This window comes from Panthera pardus, unplaced genomic scaffold (genome assembly GCF_024362965.1).
Source record: "Panthera pardus isolate Hobbes unplaced genomic scaffold, ASM2436296v1 HiC_scaffold_340, whole genome shotgun sequence".
In the NCBI taxonomy this organism is placed as follows: Eukaryota; Metazoa; Chordata; class Mammalia; order Carnivora; family Felidae; genus Panthera; species Panthera pardus.
The window spans coordinates 130,725-151,074 of NW_026526922.1; the positions used below are offsets into that span (position 1 = coordinate 130,725).

Below are 20,350 nucleotides of genomic sequence, written 5' to 3' on the forward strand. Positions count from 1 at the left end.
GAATGGTATTCATATCATTCCAAAAGAAAATACCTATGAATGAGGCCTGGAATCTGAAGTATCTCAGCTAAGGGCAAAAACAATAACATGCCTTTGTTCACCATTGTGGGGAGGAATGTCTGAATCCCACTGCAGGAAGCTTGTACCACCTGCCAGCCTCTAACAGGACTTCTGTCCTATGCCTGGTTTGAGGTTTTCTCTAGTCATTACTCAGATTATATCTTTCTTGTCCATTTCAGTCATTGCTCATATTTTCTGGTCTTCACTACAACACTGAAAACAACAAAACATTGGTGAGAGGAATTAAAGAAGACCTAAAAAATGCAACAGTATACTGTGTTCTTGAGTCAGAAGACCCAATCTTTTAAAGAGATCAATTATCCCCAAATTGATCCGTAAATTCAGTGAAATCCCCATCAAAACCCCATACATGTTTTATAGAAATTTACATGCTGATTCAAAAATACATACGGCATGCAAAGGACCTAGAATAGTCAAATCAACTTTGAAAAAGTAGGATAGTGTTGGAGAGCTAATCCTATCTGATTTCAAAACTACAATAATCAAGACATCGCTGTGCTAGCATCATACTAGCTGGATAGATCAAAGGAACATAATAGAGGCCAGAAGAGTCACAATTATATATGGAAAACTGATTTTTGACAAAGGTGCAAAGGCAATTAAGTGGAGAAAGTTGTTTTTTGAACAAATGACTGTACAACAATTGGATATCCATAAGGCAAAAAAAAAGCTGTGATTTATACTTTACACTATGTTTATATCTATATCTATACTAATCTATCTATCAATATAGATATAGATAGATATAGAAAATCTTACTAATTTGTGCTACTGGTAATATGACATCAGTGAAAAGTTCCTATTGTTTAAATCACCTAATTCAATGATTTTATTTCTTAAAACCAGGTTACGGGATTTTTTTCTTTCCTTTTTGGACAAGATACGAAGTGTTTTATGCCATGAATAACCCTGCCTTCACAAAATATATTTTCAATGAACTAAAAAGTAAAAAGACCAACTCCTTTACCAAGTCATTTCTTGTGGCACATTACTTTGGCAATGGTAATTAACAGTTAAATCCCCTATTGAGGCCCTTATCACTTGATTTTCCATCCCTTATGGATCCACCCACTGCCTTTACACATGGAATTATCCACAGACTGACATTTTGAATAAAGATGTAAAATATGTAAAAGCATTAATAACGTTAAACAAATAAAAGTGAAACTAGGCAGAAGAAAGGTTTCATTCAATTGCTTCCCTATCTGTTTGTAATAAATCTCACAAGTTCTATTTTGTCCGAATTAAGACATCGTGGGTAAAATTCTCAATTCCACTCCAAGCACAGTTTATTAAGTCCAACCGCTTCCCTTCTCTGGCTCTAACACTCCTGAATTACAACACTTACTGTCAGATGCCAAATATCCAGAGACATTCCCTACTTCCTTGCGCTTACAGAATTATTTATAATACCCAATCCCAGGAAACCCATGAAACTTAGCTAACCCCACTCTGCTTGCCATATATAAGCTGCTTTCTACAGTTCCAGCTTGAAGTTACCCTTTTCCTGGGTGCAATGCCCTGTGTGGCCCTGTGTGGCCCTGTGTGGCAACCTGTTTTCTTTTGGAGCTTTAAGTAATAAAAAGTTCTTTCATCTCTAGGTATCATTGTGTTGTGCCCTGCCATCATCGGAGCCTAACAAATACTGAAACATGTTGGAATATTGTTATTATTATAAAAATAATTTAAAATAAAATCTGTAGGAAAGAAAACAAGAATTAAACTTGCTTTTAAAGACTAAAATGAAACAGACATCTTTAAAATTGATCCCTGGTTATAGATAAGTTCTCCATAATCTGGTCCCTGGCACAACTCTGCTAAGTCAAATGTTGGGGTAAAAAAAACTCTTGACAATTTATTCTGCAATTTCAAGCGGCTCTCCAAGGAAAAGGTTGTAGAAGCTGACAAGGCTGCCACAGCATGGATTTTTCCACTCTTGCTCTGTGGGGGCTAATGAGCCCTAGCAGTAAAGGCGTATTTGCACACATTAGCCTCCTGGGCTTTGGCTTCCCAACAACAGTGATCCACAATGCTCTTACCCCAGGTGATAACACATTCTTCAGTCCTTCTTCCTCCAGGAAGCCTGGGCTTCAGGTATAGGCACACACACACCATGGCTTCCTCATTCCCACCATCTTAGAAGACTCCAACAGAGCTCTAAGCTTCACAGTCCTCACCAGTTTCTCAATTCTTCTACAGAAGAAAGCCAGTTTTGGAGTAGACAGATAAGGGGCTCCTTTTTTGGCAAGAAATTGCCCCTATTTTGACCTTCGGTGAGGAAAAGGATGGGGAAGCTAAGGCGGCCTTTCCCTCCAAACTTGTGGTGTTACAGCAAATACTTGGCACCCAGGAAGAGACAAGCCACACACACTCAGGGAATCAGAAAAGACTGTTTATTGTGCACCGGTGCTGGCCCAGCAGAGTCACCTCCAAAGGCTGGGCCCCAAACCGTGGCATCGGCCTCCTTTTATGGCTGGGATGGTAAGGGGTTGAGAGACAAAAGATAAAGGGGAGGGGGCCCTTATCAATGGTGCTACATGGGTAGTTAGTGGAGGCAGGAGGCAAACAAGATTACAGAAGCCAAAAGTATGCAAGGGGATTATCCAGCCTCAGGCATTTGGCTGGCCCCTTTTATCTTGTTTTTACTAGCTTTTCTTCTCAGTGGGGGACATAGACTTAGGTTTTATGCTCTTGCCTTCCCTCACCTGAGGGCCCCTGGTCCAAGCTGACTCACCAGACTCCTCCTCTGTGTCACCATGGGCAAAGCCTTCCAGCTCTAGGCCACCATGGAGGCTCCTTGACAGAGGACTCCAATATTCTGCTGTTGGTCTTTAGCTCTCCCTTGGCATACAGTTAAGCTCTCATCTGCAAGGTGTCACCAATGACACCTACAAATACATTCTCCTGATCATTTCACTTGGAAGGCAATGCAGCCACAGTTGCTTCTCCGAGTTTCTCTAAGTCAGTTCTCCTTTTGCAATAGTATTAGATAACTATGCATCCCATGCTGGCATATTCAACAACAAAACTGAACAGATCTAAAAGGGGTGAAGCCAAGATCATTGGCTTAGTGTAAACACTGGGTAACCAACAGCAGCAGCACAGCACACATCATATGGGAGTGGGGTGGAAGGAGGGTGGAAGAGAAAACAGTCCAAAGAATCAGAAAGGAGCAACACAGGTAAGCAAGAACAGAGGTTGGACAATAGAACCTAAACAAAACAAAATAACTATAGGTCTATAACTATATGCCATGCAACATGGAGAAAATCTTTGGTTGCTAGTAAAATGCTCTCACTGGGACTTTGGTGAATTATTTCAATATTGTATAAAGCCAGCTGCTTTTGGATAAAAAGGTGTATGGTAAAACCAGATCACCAATTCCATGTGGTCTATAAAACAATTTTCTTGCTTGGAACTAATATCGAGCAAGATACTGATACTATTACATTGTATAAAACATTCAGTAAGACCACAGATGATGGTGTGTTGAGGAGGATGACCGGCAGTGAAAGAAAAACCAAGTACAGAATAAATATTTGTACCAGACAGGATATATTCCAATCTCTATGATGATGTAAGGAGTCCAATATACTCAGCTGACTGACCTACTCTATAGAATTTAGAAGTTCTTTTAAAGACACTCATATTGATAACATTCTCCTGATCTAAATTTATATTTTCCCTCCTTGGTAGACTCTTCAGAATCCTTTCCCAAGTATATTACCCGAAGGATGAGATACAAATAAGTGAGTAACTCTAGTTCTTTTTTTCATATAACACTCTACTACAGGATATAACCTTATAACCATACTTCCTCGGAGTGGGATCCACTATAGTTTTATGTTTGGAAAAAGTAGGAAATATCAGGACATGGGGAGAACTAAGATTTCCTTGCAAGGTGACCCATCAGCATCCTCAAGCAAGGCAAAAATAACCTCATCACACAAGGGAAGAGGGACTGTTCAGTCTGCCAAGGAAGGTTCATTTGGGTTTGGGGTTGGAAGGGCTTCAATCATCTAAGGCCTCCAATAATACAGCCCTGATAATGAAATGAGACATTGACTCACAAACCTGGTTTAAATAAGAACTTCAACAAAGTCATAGGTTGTTTTTGCTTTGTTTTTTGTTTTGTTTTGTTTTTTGTTTTGTTTTGTTTTACCTCCAAGCAGGTAAATGTGAGAGTCAATGTTTCTCTTAAGATTGAAGGAGAGGGGCACCTGGGTGGCTCAGTCAGTTAGGCGTCCAACTTCGGGGCTCAGGTCATGATCTCACATTGTGTGGGTTCAAGCCCCACATAAGGCTCTGTGCTGACAGTGCAGAGCCTGGAGCCTGCTTTGGATTCTGGGTCTCCCTCTCTCTCTGCCCCTCCCATCCTCACACTCTGTCTCTCTCTCGCGCTCTCTCCCTCTCAAAAAATAAACATTAAAAACAAATCTTAAAAAAAGATTGGAGAAAACTCAAAAGCATGCACCTTAAAGAAAAGAGCTATTTATTTAAATGGTACTGACAGGGGAAGAAATATTATGAAGGACAGCCAATCACAATTACAGATCTTTTTTGAGTAGAAGGTAAATTTCTCTTGTCCTGACCACCATCTCTGAAGTCCAGGTGTCTTTCAGAATCCTTCATTTGAAATTGCCAGTACAGGGCTGCCTGGGAGGCTCAGTTGGTTAAGCATCTGACTTCGGCTCAGGTCATGATCTTGTAGTTCAAGCCCCATGTTGGGCTCTGTGCTGACAGCTCAGAGCCTGGAGCATGCTTTGGATTCTGTGTCTCCCTCTCTCTCTGGCCCTCCCCTGCTCGCTCTCTCTGTCTCTCTCTCTCTCTCTCTCTCTCTCTCTCTCTTTCTCTCTCTCTCTCAAAAATAAATAAACATTAAAAAGTTTAAAATTCCCAGTACATGGACAATTTATGAATCACACTAGTTTCTGTTTTTCTGCAGCTATTTTCTACTCCTCACCATAATGAGATTTCTCCTACTGAGAGTTAGGAAGTTTTCAAAGCCAAGTATTGAGACAGAATTGGTTATCAACACAAAAAACAGCCAATCTTGAGAAGGTTTAAAGTTATGTGATGGAAAGGAAAAAAGTAGAATAGGATTATAAGCAAATGTAATATTTGCAATGAAACTTTGTCTACAGCCATATGCCAATTCACTGTTTACCTTAACATCGACATAAAAGAAATCTGGTGAGGCTGTGAATGCAACTCATCATTGTAAGTAGGAAACCTACAGGGCCAAACTTGCAACCTGCTGTTCAACTACCTCAACCCTCTAGCTGAAATACGGATCTTGAGCTGATAGCTTAAAGATTTACAATGGTTATTTTTCATTAAACTGTTTATACTTCAGTCCTTCAAATTTTCAGACCCTTCCTACTACTGTTCTCCGGCAGCAACAACTTAGTCCCTCTTTCCCTGCCTTGAAATAGAAACTTTCTGTCATGAGTCAGGTATATTAGATGATTATTTGTATTTGTTTTTATTTTTATTTCCTAATATTTATTTATTTTTGAAGGAGAGAGAGAGATAGAGTGTGAGCAGGGGAGGGACAGAGAGAGAGATGGAGACCCACAATCCAAAAGCAGGCTCCAGGCTCTGAGCTGTCAGCACAGAGCCTCATGCAGGGCTCGAACCCATGTACCGTGAGATCATGACCTGAGCTGAAGTCAGACACTTAGCCAACTGAGCTACCCAGGTGCCCCGAGATGATTATTTAATGAACTATGTAAACACTGCCCCCCCGCCCCGCCGGGGCTGAAAAATTATCATCCCTAAATACTAACTGGATTGTTATTGCTTTCAATCCCAATTAGGCCAGATAATCAAGCCCAGATTTCCCGCCACACATCACCATGTCTGTAAATGACAGGTACCTACTTTACACACATTGTACTAAAGTCTCAAACAGTTTAGGCCCTTGGTTGCAGCCAAGGTTAGCTTTGCAAAAAACAAATTTATCAGAGGAAAAATTGAGTAGTTCACAGAATCCACAGAAAATTTAGAGAACCAGAGTCAGAAAATGGGTAGGAACCAAGGGAAGTCAGTCAGTCAGAACTCCATCTGGAATCACACCACAGGGACAGTCTTGGGTGGGTGCTGGTACTCAACACTGAACAACATAAATGGCATTGTCACTGGATTCCTAAAGAAGCACATGATAGCATGATAAAGGGAAAAGGAAAAAAGACAATGGATCAAGGCAGCATCAGATAAGTGCAGAAGCACACCCATGAACACACATTGCTGCTGTAGAAAAAGACAATAGAAAATTGGGCATTGACAGAGATAATGATCAAAACCCCTTACCACTCATCAGATTTTCTTCTTATAACCTCAGGATTCCACGAGTTTGCTTAGGGTCAAGCGGCTAATGTAAAGCTGAACCAAAGTAAACTACACTGACAATTTCCAGCATTGTATAGAAAGCTACTGACGACAATGAACTTACTCTGAGCAGGTCCCAACCCATCTTCTTCATGTATTTTGAAGAGATGGCCTCCGGGCATTGGTCTAATACCTTCTAAACTAGTGACCTTCAAACTTTTCTATTGCAATGCATGAAAAATATGCATTTTTAAATATAATTCAGTAGGCACTAAAATGTATGTGTGTGGGGCACCTGGAAGACTCAGTCGGTCAAGCATCTGACTTCGGCTCAGGTCATGATCTCACCATTCCTGAGTTTGGGTCCCGCGTCAGGCTCTGTGCTGACAACCCAGAGCTTGGAGCCTGTTTCAGATTCTGTGTCTCCCTCCTTCTCTCTCTCTCTCTCTCTCTGCCCCTCCCCTGCTTGCGCTCTGTCGCTCTCAATCTGAAAAATAAATATATAAAAAATACATACATACATCATACGTACATACATACATACATACATACATAAAGTGTGTGTGTGGGGGGGGTCTATGGGTACATTCTATATGGAGGACACTGATATTTTCTGTTTTATTTTATCACATTTCTTTAAAATGCTGCTTGTGGCCGGCCCACAACATTAATCTCATGACCCACTATGGATTACAAACCACCATATGGAAACCATTAGTCTTTTTACAGAAAATTTCCAATGACTACTACATGCTGTTATAGAAGTACGTGCAAATACATGTGAGAACCCCCATTTTGTCCTCATCCTTGGGAATTCAGTGTTTTCAGACACAAAGGACATCTTTGATATGAGCCACGGGGCTACAAAAATGTGTAGTTGCTGATGAAATATAAGTTCCACTAGCAAAGTTTCCCATTAAATTTCAGAAATGGGGTTTAAGGAGTGCACGCCTCATGTTGAGCACTGGGTGATGTGTGAAATTGTTGAATCACGATATTGTACACCTGAAACTAATATAACACTGTATATTAACTAATTGGAATTAAAATGAAAAATTCAGATAACATCGTCTGTTTTGTATACTGCAACTGTCATTTGGTACCGATGGGAGGGAACTCACAAGAAAAGAGTACATATGATTTCTTGTATGGTTGGTATCCTGTGCAGAGCTGTGCTTGGGCTGGGGTACAGCTGAATGCCATACTTTGTGGGGTTTAGCCAAGGGGCCCCATTTCCCTACTGTGTTCCCATTTCATGAGGGAAGTGTGAGGTTTGCATTACACATGGTGGAGAATAAATACTGTGACATTAAGCATCAAGCAGGTTAAGCTTAGATGTCAGCACTTCAGGAGCCTCTGGGAAATGCCACTCCCAGAGTCTGTGAACATTGAGCTTCAGTCCTGTAGGGATTTAAGCTTGTTCTCAGATTCTCTTGGTTGGATGAAAGGAAACCTCTGGTCTTATGGGAAGTTGCCGCCCTTCTCTAGAAAGAGGGGCTGCTGTCAGTTCCAGCTGTGGCTCCTTGTTCAGCAGCCACAGACAGTTCCTGAGTCACCTAAGAGGACATTTTTCTTCTCTCTACAATGTCTTTTATACTTTCTGCTGTGTCCAGTATTTCACAAAAGCTACCTTACAACTTACCTCCATCCAAGTCCAAATATGGGCTTCTAAATCCATTCAGTTGACCACGGCTTAAATTCCACAGGAGCAAACAGGAAGTTAAATATTGGCATCAGGTTGGAGCCTACGCCTTGAAGTTGGAGGGGAGCAATTTAGAAATCAACAAAACTCAGGTTCTCATGACCCATAGCCACCCAGGCATTGGATGACATTAATTTTGTCGTCTGCTAATTAGGCGTTAGAATGAGAAGTCACTGTCTCTCACTCTTTTTAAATCACTTCCTGAGGCCACTGCAATAGGAATAAGGATTAGGAGAGTAAGAAAGTAAAATTTGGTAATGATAGTGCCTGCTGAGAAAAAAATTACACATATATGCATATATATTAAAGAATGGGGATTATGACTGCTCTCACTTAAAAAAGAACCACAACTGTTTTCAACTGCTTCACACACATGCGCGCGGGCATGCAAACACACACACACACACACACACACACACACACACACACACACACCCCTTTCCCAATTCAAGGTATTTCTTTAAGTTAAGCCCAGTTGGATGGAATATATGAGTCACCTTAAAAATACATTCTAATTTAGTTACAAAAAGCTATTTGCTGGTCAATGTCCTCTTCCTCTCCTTCCTTTCCATAGACTACCTGAAACATTCAACTGACATGTTATATGGAAGCAAATAAGAAAGGAAATCATGCACACAACCTACTATGTACATAACGAGAGTTTATTATTCTATGGGCTTTATCAACATAACGTTGCTATCAAAATCATCTCTTGCCTAGGAAGACAAAAGTTGAAAATAACATTACTGTCCCTTCCAGGAACTAACTGAAAGATCCATCAACTCTTCAGTAAAAAGTGCCAAATGACATTTTTCAACCATAAGGAATTTGAAACTTTCGACTTAATATTCTTGCCTTGCTGTGTCCACCAAACCTACACCATTTTAGCCCTATTTTTACTCAGTCTTCATCACAACCTCCCCCAACGTTGAAAGAATTGTTCTACTCCGACTTCACAATTTGAATACGTATCTCTCCTGTCCGGCCACCTCAAAGACTCTGCTAAGACCCTGTCCAGGTAGTGTTTTCCCTGACAGAGTTATCCAGTAAAGTCAGCTTTATTATCAAGTTGTTTGATTTTTGGAAAGCACAGTACATGACAAGCATAGTCACCATTACTGAACGTAATGAACCAGTGGACTGAGCTTAAACCCCAGGACCAATATCGATAGAAACTTCTGAAATGTGCACTGATTGAAGGACCACAGGTACTTAGAGAAATCAGTTACCAAACCACAGGTTTAAATGTGCAGTAACACAAGCAAAAAAGGTAAAGAAAACAGTTGTTAATGTATTTATTATACAGAGGAGAGCAAATTCACTCAAGTATGACAGCAAACCCAGAAGCATGGAAGGGAATGATTGATCAAAGCATGTATAAAAATAGTATTAAAGTACTTAGTATCTATTTTTGTTACAGATATCTTTCTGAGAAACATTCAGCACTAACGGTGACTTGTAACTGTCTGTCCCCAAAGTATGTGGTTGCAAAAGAGAGCTCGGGCAGGAGGAAAAAGGCCACTCTTCAAGCACCATGTCGGGTACTCTGCGGACACTGCCTTCCCACGCCTTGGCTGCAGGCGTGGGAAGAAGTCCACGAACATTGCATACACCCACGCCAGTACGCATACACCCAGTCAGTACGCACATATCCACGTCAGTACGCACACACGTTGTACCAGGCCTTTCCTGCGCATGCCCATTGTTAAGAAAGACCGTTGCTGAGCACGCGCCCTGCTGCCCACGCGTCCTGTGAGCAGAGCTGAGGAAGAAGTGGCGTGGAGTGGTGTGGGCGGTGTCGTGGTCTTTCTGGCTGCCTGCCCTCAACCGGTAGGTCCACAAATCAGTCCTTCCAGGACTTTAAGTGTGAGTGACGGTGAGGAGAGTGCCAGTGGGCCTCGGGCGGGTCGGGACGGTAGATCTGTGGCCTCGGAGGAGGAAGTTGCCAGGAGTTAGCGTTCTTCTCCTCACAGGCGTCGCGGCCGCCATGGCCCTCGTCCTCGTGGTGGTGGGACGGGGACAAGTGAGGACAGCTGGCGGCCGAGGACGGGGGAGGTGAAGACAGGGTGGGTCTTGGGGGCGTTCTTTGAGGTATCTGAGTCCTGCAAGCACCTGGAAGTGCCGGCGGAGCACTGAAGCCAGAGTCCTCAGTGGGACCCTGGGTGGGAGGCGGGCCAGGCGGTACAGAACAGGTCTGGAACGGGTGCCTGTGGGCGGGGGTGGGGAGCGGTCAGTAGGTTAAGTGGCTGACGCTGGATCTCAGGTCAGGTCTAGATCTCAGGGTGGTGAGTTCGAGCCCCACCTGGGCTCCAGGATGGCCGTGAAGTCTACTTAAAACAAAAAACAAAAAACGGTGCGTGGGGCTGGAAACGGGGAACGGTGTGGGGTTGGAGCTGCGTCCCGGAGATTTGTATCGCACTGTGCAGGGTGTCAAGGGAGGAGCCGGCTCACTGGTCAGTATCGAAACTAGACACCTTGAGCCCTTGTGGTGGGAAGACAGCCATAGGCAGTACGCAAACGATTAAGACTTCTCTGTGTTCCAGGGAAACCTTATTTAAGAGGGTAAAATGGGCCCAGTAACTGGGAATGTGAAAACAATAGCGACTCAGGTTTAAATATCCAGCATTGTTTTCTCACATGCCTTTATGATGGGGAATCTAGCTGTGAAACTAAGCCTCGCGTTTTCTCCTGTCCTTAAGGTGATTTGACTGCCAGTTTGGCCGATGTGAGTGATCTTGCAGCCCGTTTATTTGGTGTGACCACAGCATGTACACTATCCTTACGCAAGGTTGATTTTGAAAGTATTTTCAAAGTAAAAAAAAATTAAAATGTTACGCCTTGGAGGTGGTGTACCTAGCCTTTAGAATACATTTTCCAAATACTGATATTCTACTTTCAGGGTGAAAAATGAGTGGGCGTGTGAGAACAAGATCTAAATCTAAACAAAGAAAGGATGATGGCAAGGCTAACCAGCCAGCTGCACCTGTGGCTGTGAGTACTTCAGCAATTGATGTTCTACACCATCAGTTTATTTCTCTGAAAATTTTGTTGACCTACAAACGTACAGATACAGTGATAAAAGTTTCTTTGCTGGGAAGGGGCAGGAAACATTGAACCAGAAGGATTCCATACTTGTGTTCCCTGGGTAAATATACCCTATGACTCCTTTCTCATGCTTACTAACAACAAGTTGTACGTATCCATCCCAGCATAGTTTAAAATAGCCTCCAGAGTGCTTGTGGGTACCTCTTCCGGGTAGCTACTCTGTGGGAAGAGTAACTCTTTTTTAATTTAAATTTTACTTAGCGTACAGTGCAATATTGGCTTCAGGAGTAGACTTCGGTGATTCATCACTTACGTACAACACCCAGCGCTCATCACAAGTGCCCTCCTTATCACCTGTCACCCATCTGTGCCATCCTCCACCCACCTACCTCCATCAAGCCTCACTTTGTTCTCTATCCTTAAGAGTCTCTTGTGATTTGTTTCCCCCTCTCCTTTATTTTTACTTCCCTTCCCATATGTTCCTCTGTTTTATTATTAAATTCCACATATGAGTGAAATCATAGGGTACTTGTTTTTCTCTGATTGACTTCTTTCACTTAGCATAATACATTCTAGCCCCATCCACATTGTTGCAAATGGCAAGATTTTAATACCTTTTGATGACTAATATTCCATTATATGTATGTGTATATAAATGGCCATATAACTTTTAGGAATACAATATAGAATTATATTTTATAAGTGTTTTTATACTTATTTATTATTTGATATAAAATGCGTAACATAGGTTTATATTATTGGCATGCATTAATGCAACTTTTTGTTCACACACACACGCACACCCTAGGCCCAGCAGCCCAGTGATGAGCAGCCTCAACAAAAGGAGGCACCCACTGAGTGTCAGGATATTATGCCGGAGCGAGAGAAAGCAGTTGAAGAAGCACCTCTGGATGAAGGTGAAGGGAAAGGGAAAAAGAATCCTTATGGGGGCACAGGGTATATTTTTGCATCACGCATTATGACGTAACAGGACAAAACAAAACCTTAGAAGAGAATCTCAGCCATTTCCCGAAAATTGTTTCAAAATGTGAATAGAGTATAGTTTACAGCTGTATTCACTCTAACGAATTTCCCCTTTTTCTTCAAGATTTAATCTGCTTGAACATGCAGTCTGTTCTAAATCAGAGGAAACTGTTTACTACAAAAGTATACATTTTTTCACTAGTTGAATTTGTTCTTCTTAGAACATTTTTGCGTGGCCTTTTCCTTCCCTGCATCAAAAGTGTAAGCTGGTTTTAACAGTGTGTGCAGAGTGCCAAGTCAGCATATCTTATAACATCAGGAATAAAGAAGATTTGCATAGGGATGGTAGCCTCATTTTATAAATAAGAAAACTAAGGTTCAGGGATTGTGGCTTGCCAAAGACTGCTTGACACATGGAGACATAACTCATATTTCATTACACGGTTTTTGTACTTCCTACCATCTGTGTTGTTATACCAAAATGTGAATGCTTTTGTATAAAATGCTTAATACTCAAATGTGTCTGTACTGTAAAATAGCGTAGTACAGGCACAGGAATAAATGAAGTTCAGTGGAGCAAGAGGTAGACTCCAGAAAAAGGCTCGAGGAATGAGAGCCACCATTTCCTTTGCTTAATCATTTGATATGGTACATTTGGGAAACGCTGTATAATTTGGGAGACTGGCATATAGGTAAACTATATTAGTGTGATTTTTAAGTGGCTTTAGGAGGTGTTTAACAACTTATGATTAGGAAAATCAAAAGTATCTTAAAATGATCATGAAACGGAAATTACCAGCTTCCAAAGAAAGTATTTTCATCAGATACTTGTATGGAATTATTGACATCATTCAGGCCGTGGATTATTTTAGGAATTCGCTGGTAAGAGGTTTCTACGATAGGACTGATGACAAAGTCCATTAATTTCTTTCCACCCTGCTCCCTTTATTCTCACTGTAAGACAGAAGTTTGACTATAAGTCACTAATATTTTGCTGTTATTTTTGATACTTGGTTCTCTGCATGATTCATTTATCATAAGTTATAGAGAGAGACTTTGCCCCTAAATCTAACTAGTTAAATTTCACAAAATAGCTTTCAGGTTGCTCCAATAGGAGATGTATGTCACTAGTGTAGGATTTGTCATAGGCCCACAAATGCACTCAGCTAATTGTTCAGGAAATTAAATTTTAATTTTCATTAAAATCCTATCCATGGTGCAGGGTGCCTGGGTGGTTCACTCAGTCAGGTGTCACACTCTAGATTTTGCCTCAGGTCATGATATCAGGGTTCGTGAGCTTGAGCCCCACATCCAGCTGTGCACTTAGGAGTGCAGAGCCTGTTTGTGATACTCTTCATTCTCCCTCTGTGTGCCCCTCCCCTGATCATTCTCTCTCTAAATAAATAAATAAACTTAAAAAAAATCCTGTGCATGGTGTACATTTAAGATTTCTTAGCTGATGCTCTCTATTCTTAGTACACTGTGGTAATATAATGCAAATGTAGATTTAGTGTGGTTTCTCTTTAGATTGTTATTTGAAATAAGGTTTCATATTACAGGAAAACAAAGATGGGAAGTCCATCTTTCCATCGCTTTTTTTGTTACCCTAAGTCTACAGGCTTGTATTTCATATAATGGCAAGAATACATATTATCACTTCTTTCTTTACATTTTATGTTTACTCCTTAAGTTGATTATCATCTTTTTTTTTTTTTTTTTTTTTTTTTTTCGGTAAGGCCCTGACCTGGAATCTGGTATCCAGGAACTGCCTGTGCCAAAGACTGGGGGCAAAAGTGAAGATGACAGTGATGTGAAGGGGGCGGATGTCCCAACACTGGAGCCCGTGAAGATGCCTGAAGCAGATATGTTATCCATTGAGAATGCAAAGTATGCAGATATTTTCCTGAATATTATATCTTTACTTATGTAGATATGACTTTATTGATACTTTAATGACAGAGTTTACACATAAAGGTAGCTTTCATAAGTAGTTCAGACCCTAATTTCCTGACTGCCTGACTTATACCCTATCAGATATAGACTTAAATTGGGTCAGAGCCTTCTTAAATAATAAAAAATGAAACCATTTCCTTTTTTATAAAGTGTAAATACTGGGGCGCCTGGGTGGCTCAGTCAGTTAAGCATCTGACTCTTGATTTGGCTCAGGTCATGGACTCACAGTTTGTGAGATTGAGCCCCACGTTGGGCTCTGTGCGGACAGCATGGAGCCTGCTTGGGACTCTCTCTCTTCCTCTCTCTCTGTCCCTCTCCCATTTGTGCTCGCTCTCTCTCACTCTCTCAAAATAAGGAAATAGACTTTAAAAAATAAATAAAATACACTGTAAATACTTTAACTGATGGCTACTTAAATTCAGAATCTTCTATAATTTCCTCTTTTAAAAACCACAAAATGGATTTGGAGTAAATACCAGTTTGTATGAAATATGCTGAGGCACTGAAGTAGGTTCTAATACCAGCTCTAACATAAGTTGTGTGATTCTGGGAGGATCCCTTCACTTCTGAATGCATCTTGGCTCATATATTTAGTGATTTCAAACCAGATATATTGCAGTCAGTTTTTATTGCTGATTTTTGTATTCTGTGGTTCTATTGGATAATATACATGGAATACAAAAATCTTCCATTTTGTATGATTTATTTGTCATCAGATAACATCTTTGGTCAAATTTTAACATCTGAGTTGAGATTTCATTGCTACTGAGAACAAGAAAACACACTGCTTGATGTTGGTTTTTCTCTATGGAGACCTGGATACCTGTTCTTAAATTTTGTCAGACTCTAAATTATTGTGGCTCTTACAGAACACGTGCATTTTGAAACCTTTCCCCAATGAAGGCTCAAATGACTGAGTGATAAAATGGCAAGAGATAGTCTAGTTTCTAGTTTCTGCACTCTCCCTACATCAAGTAGGGTGCAAGCATGGGTGTTATATGTAAGCGATGAATCCCTAAACTCTACTCCTGAAACCAGTGCGACACTAGATGTTAACTAACTTGAATCTAAACACAAAGATACAAAAATGAAACTACCTTTTAATAGGTTTATTTCATTTTATCTGTTCTGAACCTGAAGTGTTTTTTTCTTTTCTTGTACCTATAGGAAGTGTGGTGTGTTCCAAAAATGTTGGTAAAGCATACGCTTGGAATTCTATCTTATAAAATAAAAACTATAGTGTCCTCTGTATATCATTAATTTAATGTAAATAAATTCTGCTGAGTAATGTTTCCAACTCTGTGTCTGTCTTACAGGTGAAGGACAACCGAAAGTGTAAGCAAGAAGAAGCTGAAACCATGCAAACTGCTCTCATGTAGGAAGGACACTTCACTGTTAAAAATCCCTCAATAAAATCTTACAACTTTCTCCAAAGACTCTTTTCAAACCTTTGTTAAACTTACTCTAAGTATTAGATGCTATTGAAAATTGTGTCATTTTTTGAAATTTTGTATTCTGATTGAGCTGGTAAGTGCAGATATATCTGTACATCAGTACTCTCTCCAGAAGCCTTGCTGCATAGGATTTAATGCCAGAGGTGTATGTCAACATCCATTATGAGCTTCAACATACACAATTCTATCATCTTTGAATACTAACAGTTTGTTCCTGCTGTTTTAAACATTATCCCCCCTCTTTGTTTTCTCATTTCACAATATTGGACAGACCCACCCAGTACAGTGTTGGGAAGTATTGGTAAATAATGGACATCCTTGTCTTATTTCTGATCGGAATTAGAAAATTTTTAGCATTTGACTGTATTTACTGTGACATAAAAGAAGTTCCATTCTTAGGTTAGTTTCCTAACAACATTTCTGTTGAATATATGTTGACTTTCATCAAGCACTTGTAGGACGTTTATTGAGATGGTTGTAGCGGTTTTCTTCCATTAATCTGTTAACGTAATGAATTTCGTACATATTTTCGTATGTTTAATTTTTTTTAATGTTTATTTAGTTTTGAGAGAGAGACAGACAGACAGAGCGTCGGCCGAGAAGTTGCAGGGACACAGTGAGACACAGAATCTGGAGCAGGCTCCAGGCTCTGAGCTGTCAGCACAGAGTCTGACGTGGGGTTCAAACCCACAAACCGTGAGATCATGACCTGAGTTGAAGTCTGGCGCTTAGCCGACTGAACCACTTAGGCGCCCTAATATTTTCCTATGTTTAAGTCAACCATACGCTGCTGGGAGGGAATGTTCATGATCTATGATCTTTCTGAATAACCTACATCATATTAATTAGGTTAGAATTTGTATTAATATCTTCATGAGTGACATTAGCATCTACTTTTATTTCGTATACACTCTTGGATTTTAGTATCATGGATATACTGGCTTCATAAAATTTATTGGTATGTAAGACCTCTTTTTCTATCCTCTGGATCTGAAGACCCTGAAAGGCTATGAGTAATGTTGGACTAGAGTTTCCCATGTTCAGCTGTCTCTGGATTGCATCTTTCTTGGAAATTGGACCCTACCTAAATGGCGAGGAACCTCCAGATCCGCATCATTTCAAATTTGGTGAGGTGCCCATCTTCCCTGCAAGATGCCTCTAATGATGCCATCACTCCGAAAGCTACCTCCTCCAGTTTCTACGCTGTTATTAATCTTCTATTCCCAGAAAGTTAAAAGTCATGGCTCTGTTATAACTAGATAATTTTGATCTGTGCTCTATAATTGTGAATAGCTGGCCATCCACTGATTGTGTGCGCTTAGGACAATAGATCCATTTATTGAGTTTTTAAAGAATGAGTTACTATAAAAGCTCCTCTATTGATAGCATGTATACTATATGTCAGTGTCTTCTTTCTCCTAGGTTCCATACATGTATAACTTCATTTAATCTTCACAAAAAGGTGTGTCAGAGTGTACCCACGACTTACTTTTGACTCTAATAAGCAGTAGATTTCGGGATTCAGTTCTAAGAAGCCCTTGGTCATCCTCAAAGTAAATACATCTGGAAATGTTGGCCAGGAAAACTGATGGTGTACATGATGACGATACTGGCAATCTGACGTTTTCATAAAAACTTAGAGTAATTTTATAATGTTTGACATGAAGGGCTTCGTCCTTTTGAAGGAAAGGTTTCACAAAATGTGGCACACAGACTTCACATGGTTTTCCAGATGATTTCATTGATACAAAAAAAAAAATTTAAATTTTAAAATAATAGCATACTTATTTTACTGTGCTATAATATAATAACTACAACACCAAAGCTATTTGGAACAGTTTATCCAAAGACAAAGAATGATGTCACAGGCCCCATGGCAAAAAAACACAGATCTCTTGCAAAACTTCTTTCTTCAAAAGTTATTTAATGGCAGGGATATTAGCCATTCTTACAGGTGTGAGGTGATATCTCATTATAGTTTTGTATTTTGTATTTGTATATCTGGGGGCTCCGGTATTTGGCGCATAGACATTTATAATAGTTAGCTCTTCCTGATGGATAGACCCTGTGATTATTATATAATGCCCTTCTTCATCTCTTGTTACAGCCTTTAATTTAAAGTCTAGTTTGTCTGATAGAAGTATGGCTACTCCAGCTTTCTTTTGGCTTCCAGGAGCATGATAAATAGTTCTCCATCCCCTCACTCTCAATCTAAAGGTGTCCTCAGATCTAAAAGGAGTCTCTTGTAGACAGCAAATAGATGGGTCTTGTTTTTTGATCCATTCTGATACCCTATGTCTTTTAGTTGGCGCATTTAATCCATTTACGTTCAGTGTTGTTATAGAAAGATACGGGTTTAGAGTCATTGTGATGTCTGTATGTTTTATGCTTGTAGTGATGTCTCTGGTACTTTGTCTCACAGGATCCCCCTTAGGATCTCTTGTAGGGCTGGTTTCGTGGTGACAAATTCCTTCAGTTTTTGTTTGTTTGGGAAGACCTTTATCTCTCCTTCTATTCTAAATGACAGACTTGCTGGATAAAGGATTCTCGGCTGCATATTTTTTCTGTTTAGCACACTGTAGATATCGTGCCAAGCCTTTCTGGCCTGCCAAGTTTCAAAGGAGAGATCAGTCACGAGTCTTATAGGTCTCCCTTTATATGTGAGGGCACGTTTATCCCTTGCTGCTTTCAGAATTTTCTCTTTATCCTCGTATTTTGCCAGTTTCACTATGATATGTCGTGCAGAAGATCGATTCAAGTTACGTCTGAAGGGAGTTCTCTGTGCCTCTTGGATTTCAATGCCTTTTTCCTTCCCCAGTTCAGGGAAGTTCTCAGCTATAATTTCTTCAAGTACCCCTTCAGCACCTTTCCCTCTCTCTTCCTCCTCTGGGATACCAATTATGCGTATATTATTTCTTTTTAGTGTATCACTTAGTTCTCTAATTTTCCCCTCATACTCCTGGATTTTTTTATCTCTCTTTCTTTCAGCTTCCTCTTTCTCCATAACTTTATCTTCTAGTTCACCTATTCTCTCCTCTGCCTCTTCAAGCCGAGCCGTCGTGGTTTCCATTTTGTTTTGCATTTCGTTTAAAGCGTTTTTCAGCTCCTCGTGACTGGTCCTTAGTCCCTTGATCTCTGTGGCAAGAGATTCTCTGCTGTCCTGTATACTGTTTTCAAGCCCAGCAATTAACTTTATGACTATTATTCTAAATTCACTTTCTGTCATATTATTTAAATCCTTTTTGATCAGTTCATTAGCAGTTGTTATTTCCTGGAGATTCTTCTGAGGGGAATTCTTCCGTTTGGTCATTTTGGAGAGTCCCTGGAGTGGTGAGGACCTGCAGGGCACTTCCCCTGTGCTGTGGTGTATAACTGGAGTCGGTGGGCGGGGCCGCAGTCTGCCCTGATGTCTGCCCCCAGCCCACTGCTGGGGCCACAGTCAGACTGGTGTGTGCCTTCTCTTCCCCTCTCCTCTGGGCGGGATTCACTGTGGGGTGGCGTGGCCCATCTGGGCTACTTGCACACTGCCAGGCTTGTGTTGCTGGGGATCTGGCGTATTAGCTGGGGTGGGTAGGCAAGGTGCACGGGGGCTGGAGGGGCAGGCTTAGCTCGCTTCTCCTTAGGTGATCCACTTCAGGAGGGGCCCTGTGGCAGCGGGAGGGAGTCAGATCCGCTGCCGGAGGTTTGGCTCCGCAGAAGCACAGAGTTGGGTGTTTGCGCTGCGCGAGCAAGTTCCCTGGCAGGAACTGGTTCCCTTTGGGATTTTGGCTGGGGGATGGGCGGGGGAGATGGCGCTGGCGAGCGCCTTTGTTCCCCGCCAAGCTGAACTCTGCCGTCCGGGGGCTCAGCAGCTCTCCCTCCCTTTGTCCTCCAGCCTTCCCGCTTTCCGAGCGGAGCTGTTAACTTAGGACCTCCCAGACGCTAAGTCGCGCTTGCTGTCGGAACACAGTCCGTCAGGCCCCTCCGCTTTTGCCAGCCAGACTCGGGGGCTCCGCTTGGCCGGCGAGCCGCCCCTCCGCCCCGGCTCCCTCCCGCCAGTCCGTGGAGCGCACACCGCCTCGCCGCCCTTCCTACCCTCTTCCGTGGGCCTCTAATCTGCGCTTGGCTCCGGAGACTCCGTTCTGCTAATCCTCTGGCGGTTTTCTGGGTTATTTAGGCAGGTGTAGGTGGAATCTAAGTGATCAGCAGGACGCGCGGTGAGCCCAGCGTCCTCCTACGCCGCCATCTTCCGGAACCCTCCAATGCTCTGTATTTTGTATTTGTATAGACTTGTATTTGACGAGTGATGTTGAGCGTCTTTTCGTGTGTCTGTTGGCAATTTGGAGGTCTTCTTTACAAAAGTGTCTATTCATGTCTTCTGCCCATGTTTTAAATTGGGTTATATGTTTTTTTCGGTGTTGAGTCTTATAAATTCTTTCTATATTTTGGATACTAACCCATTATCAGAAATGTCATTTGCAAATATCTTCTCCCATTCTGTAGGTTGCCTTTTAGTTTTGTTAATGGTTTCCTTCCCTGTGCAGAAGGTGTTTATTTTGATGAAGTCCCAGTGGTTTATTTTTGCTTTTGTTTCCCTTGCCTCGGGAGACATATCTAGAAAGAAGTTGCTACAGCGGATGTCAAAGAGGTTACTGCCTGTGTTCTCCTCTAGGATTTTGATGGTTTTGGGTCGCACATTTAGGCCTTTGATCCATTTTGAATTAATTTTTATTTTTTAATTTATTTAAATACAAGCTAGATAACATACAGTATAGTCTTGGCTTCAGGAGTAGAACCCAGTGATTCATCTCCCCCGTGTGAC

General features: G+C 41.3%; 1 protein-coding gene across 1 annotated transcript; it reads left to right on the forward strand.

Moving 5' to 3' along the window:
* Positions 1-9,836: 9,836 nt before the first annotated feature.
* Positions 9,837-15,540, forward strand: LOC109261227 (P antigen family member 3-like). Its single transcript, XM_053893678.1, has 5 exons — positions 9,837-9,943; positions 11,013-11,104; positions 11,967-12,075; positions 13,879-14,029; positions 15,412-15,540. Exons 2-5 carry the CDS (start codon positions 11,021-11,023, stop codon positions 15,413-15,415), a joined length of 348 nt encoding a protein of 115 aa, XP_053749653.1. The 5' UTR covers positions 9,837-9,943; positions 11,013-11,020; the 3' UTR covers positions 15,416-15,540.
* Positions 15,541-20,350: the final 4,810 nt, after the last annotated feature.

Coding starts and splice junctions, on each gene's coding strand:
- LOC109261227 (XM_053893678.1), top strand. CDS start 11,021: ATGAGTGGGCGTGTGAGAACAAGATCTAAATCTAAACAAAGAAAGGAT. Junction 11,105..11,966: donor AGCCAGCTGCACCTGTGGCT/GTGAGTACTTCA, acceptor CGCACACCCTAG/GCCCAGCAGCCCAGTGATGA. Junction 12,076..13,878: donor AGAAGCACCTCTGGATGAAG/GTGAAGGGAAAG, acceptor TTTTTCGGTAAG/GCCCTGACCTGGAATCTGGT.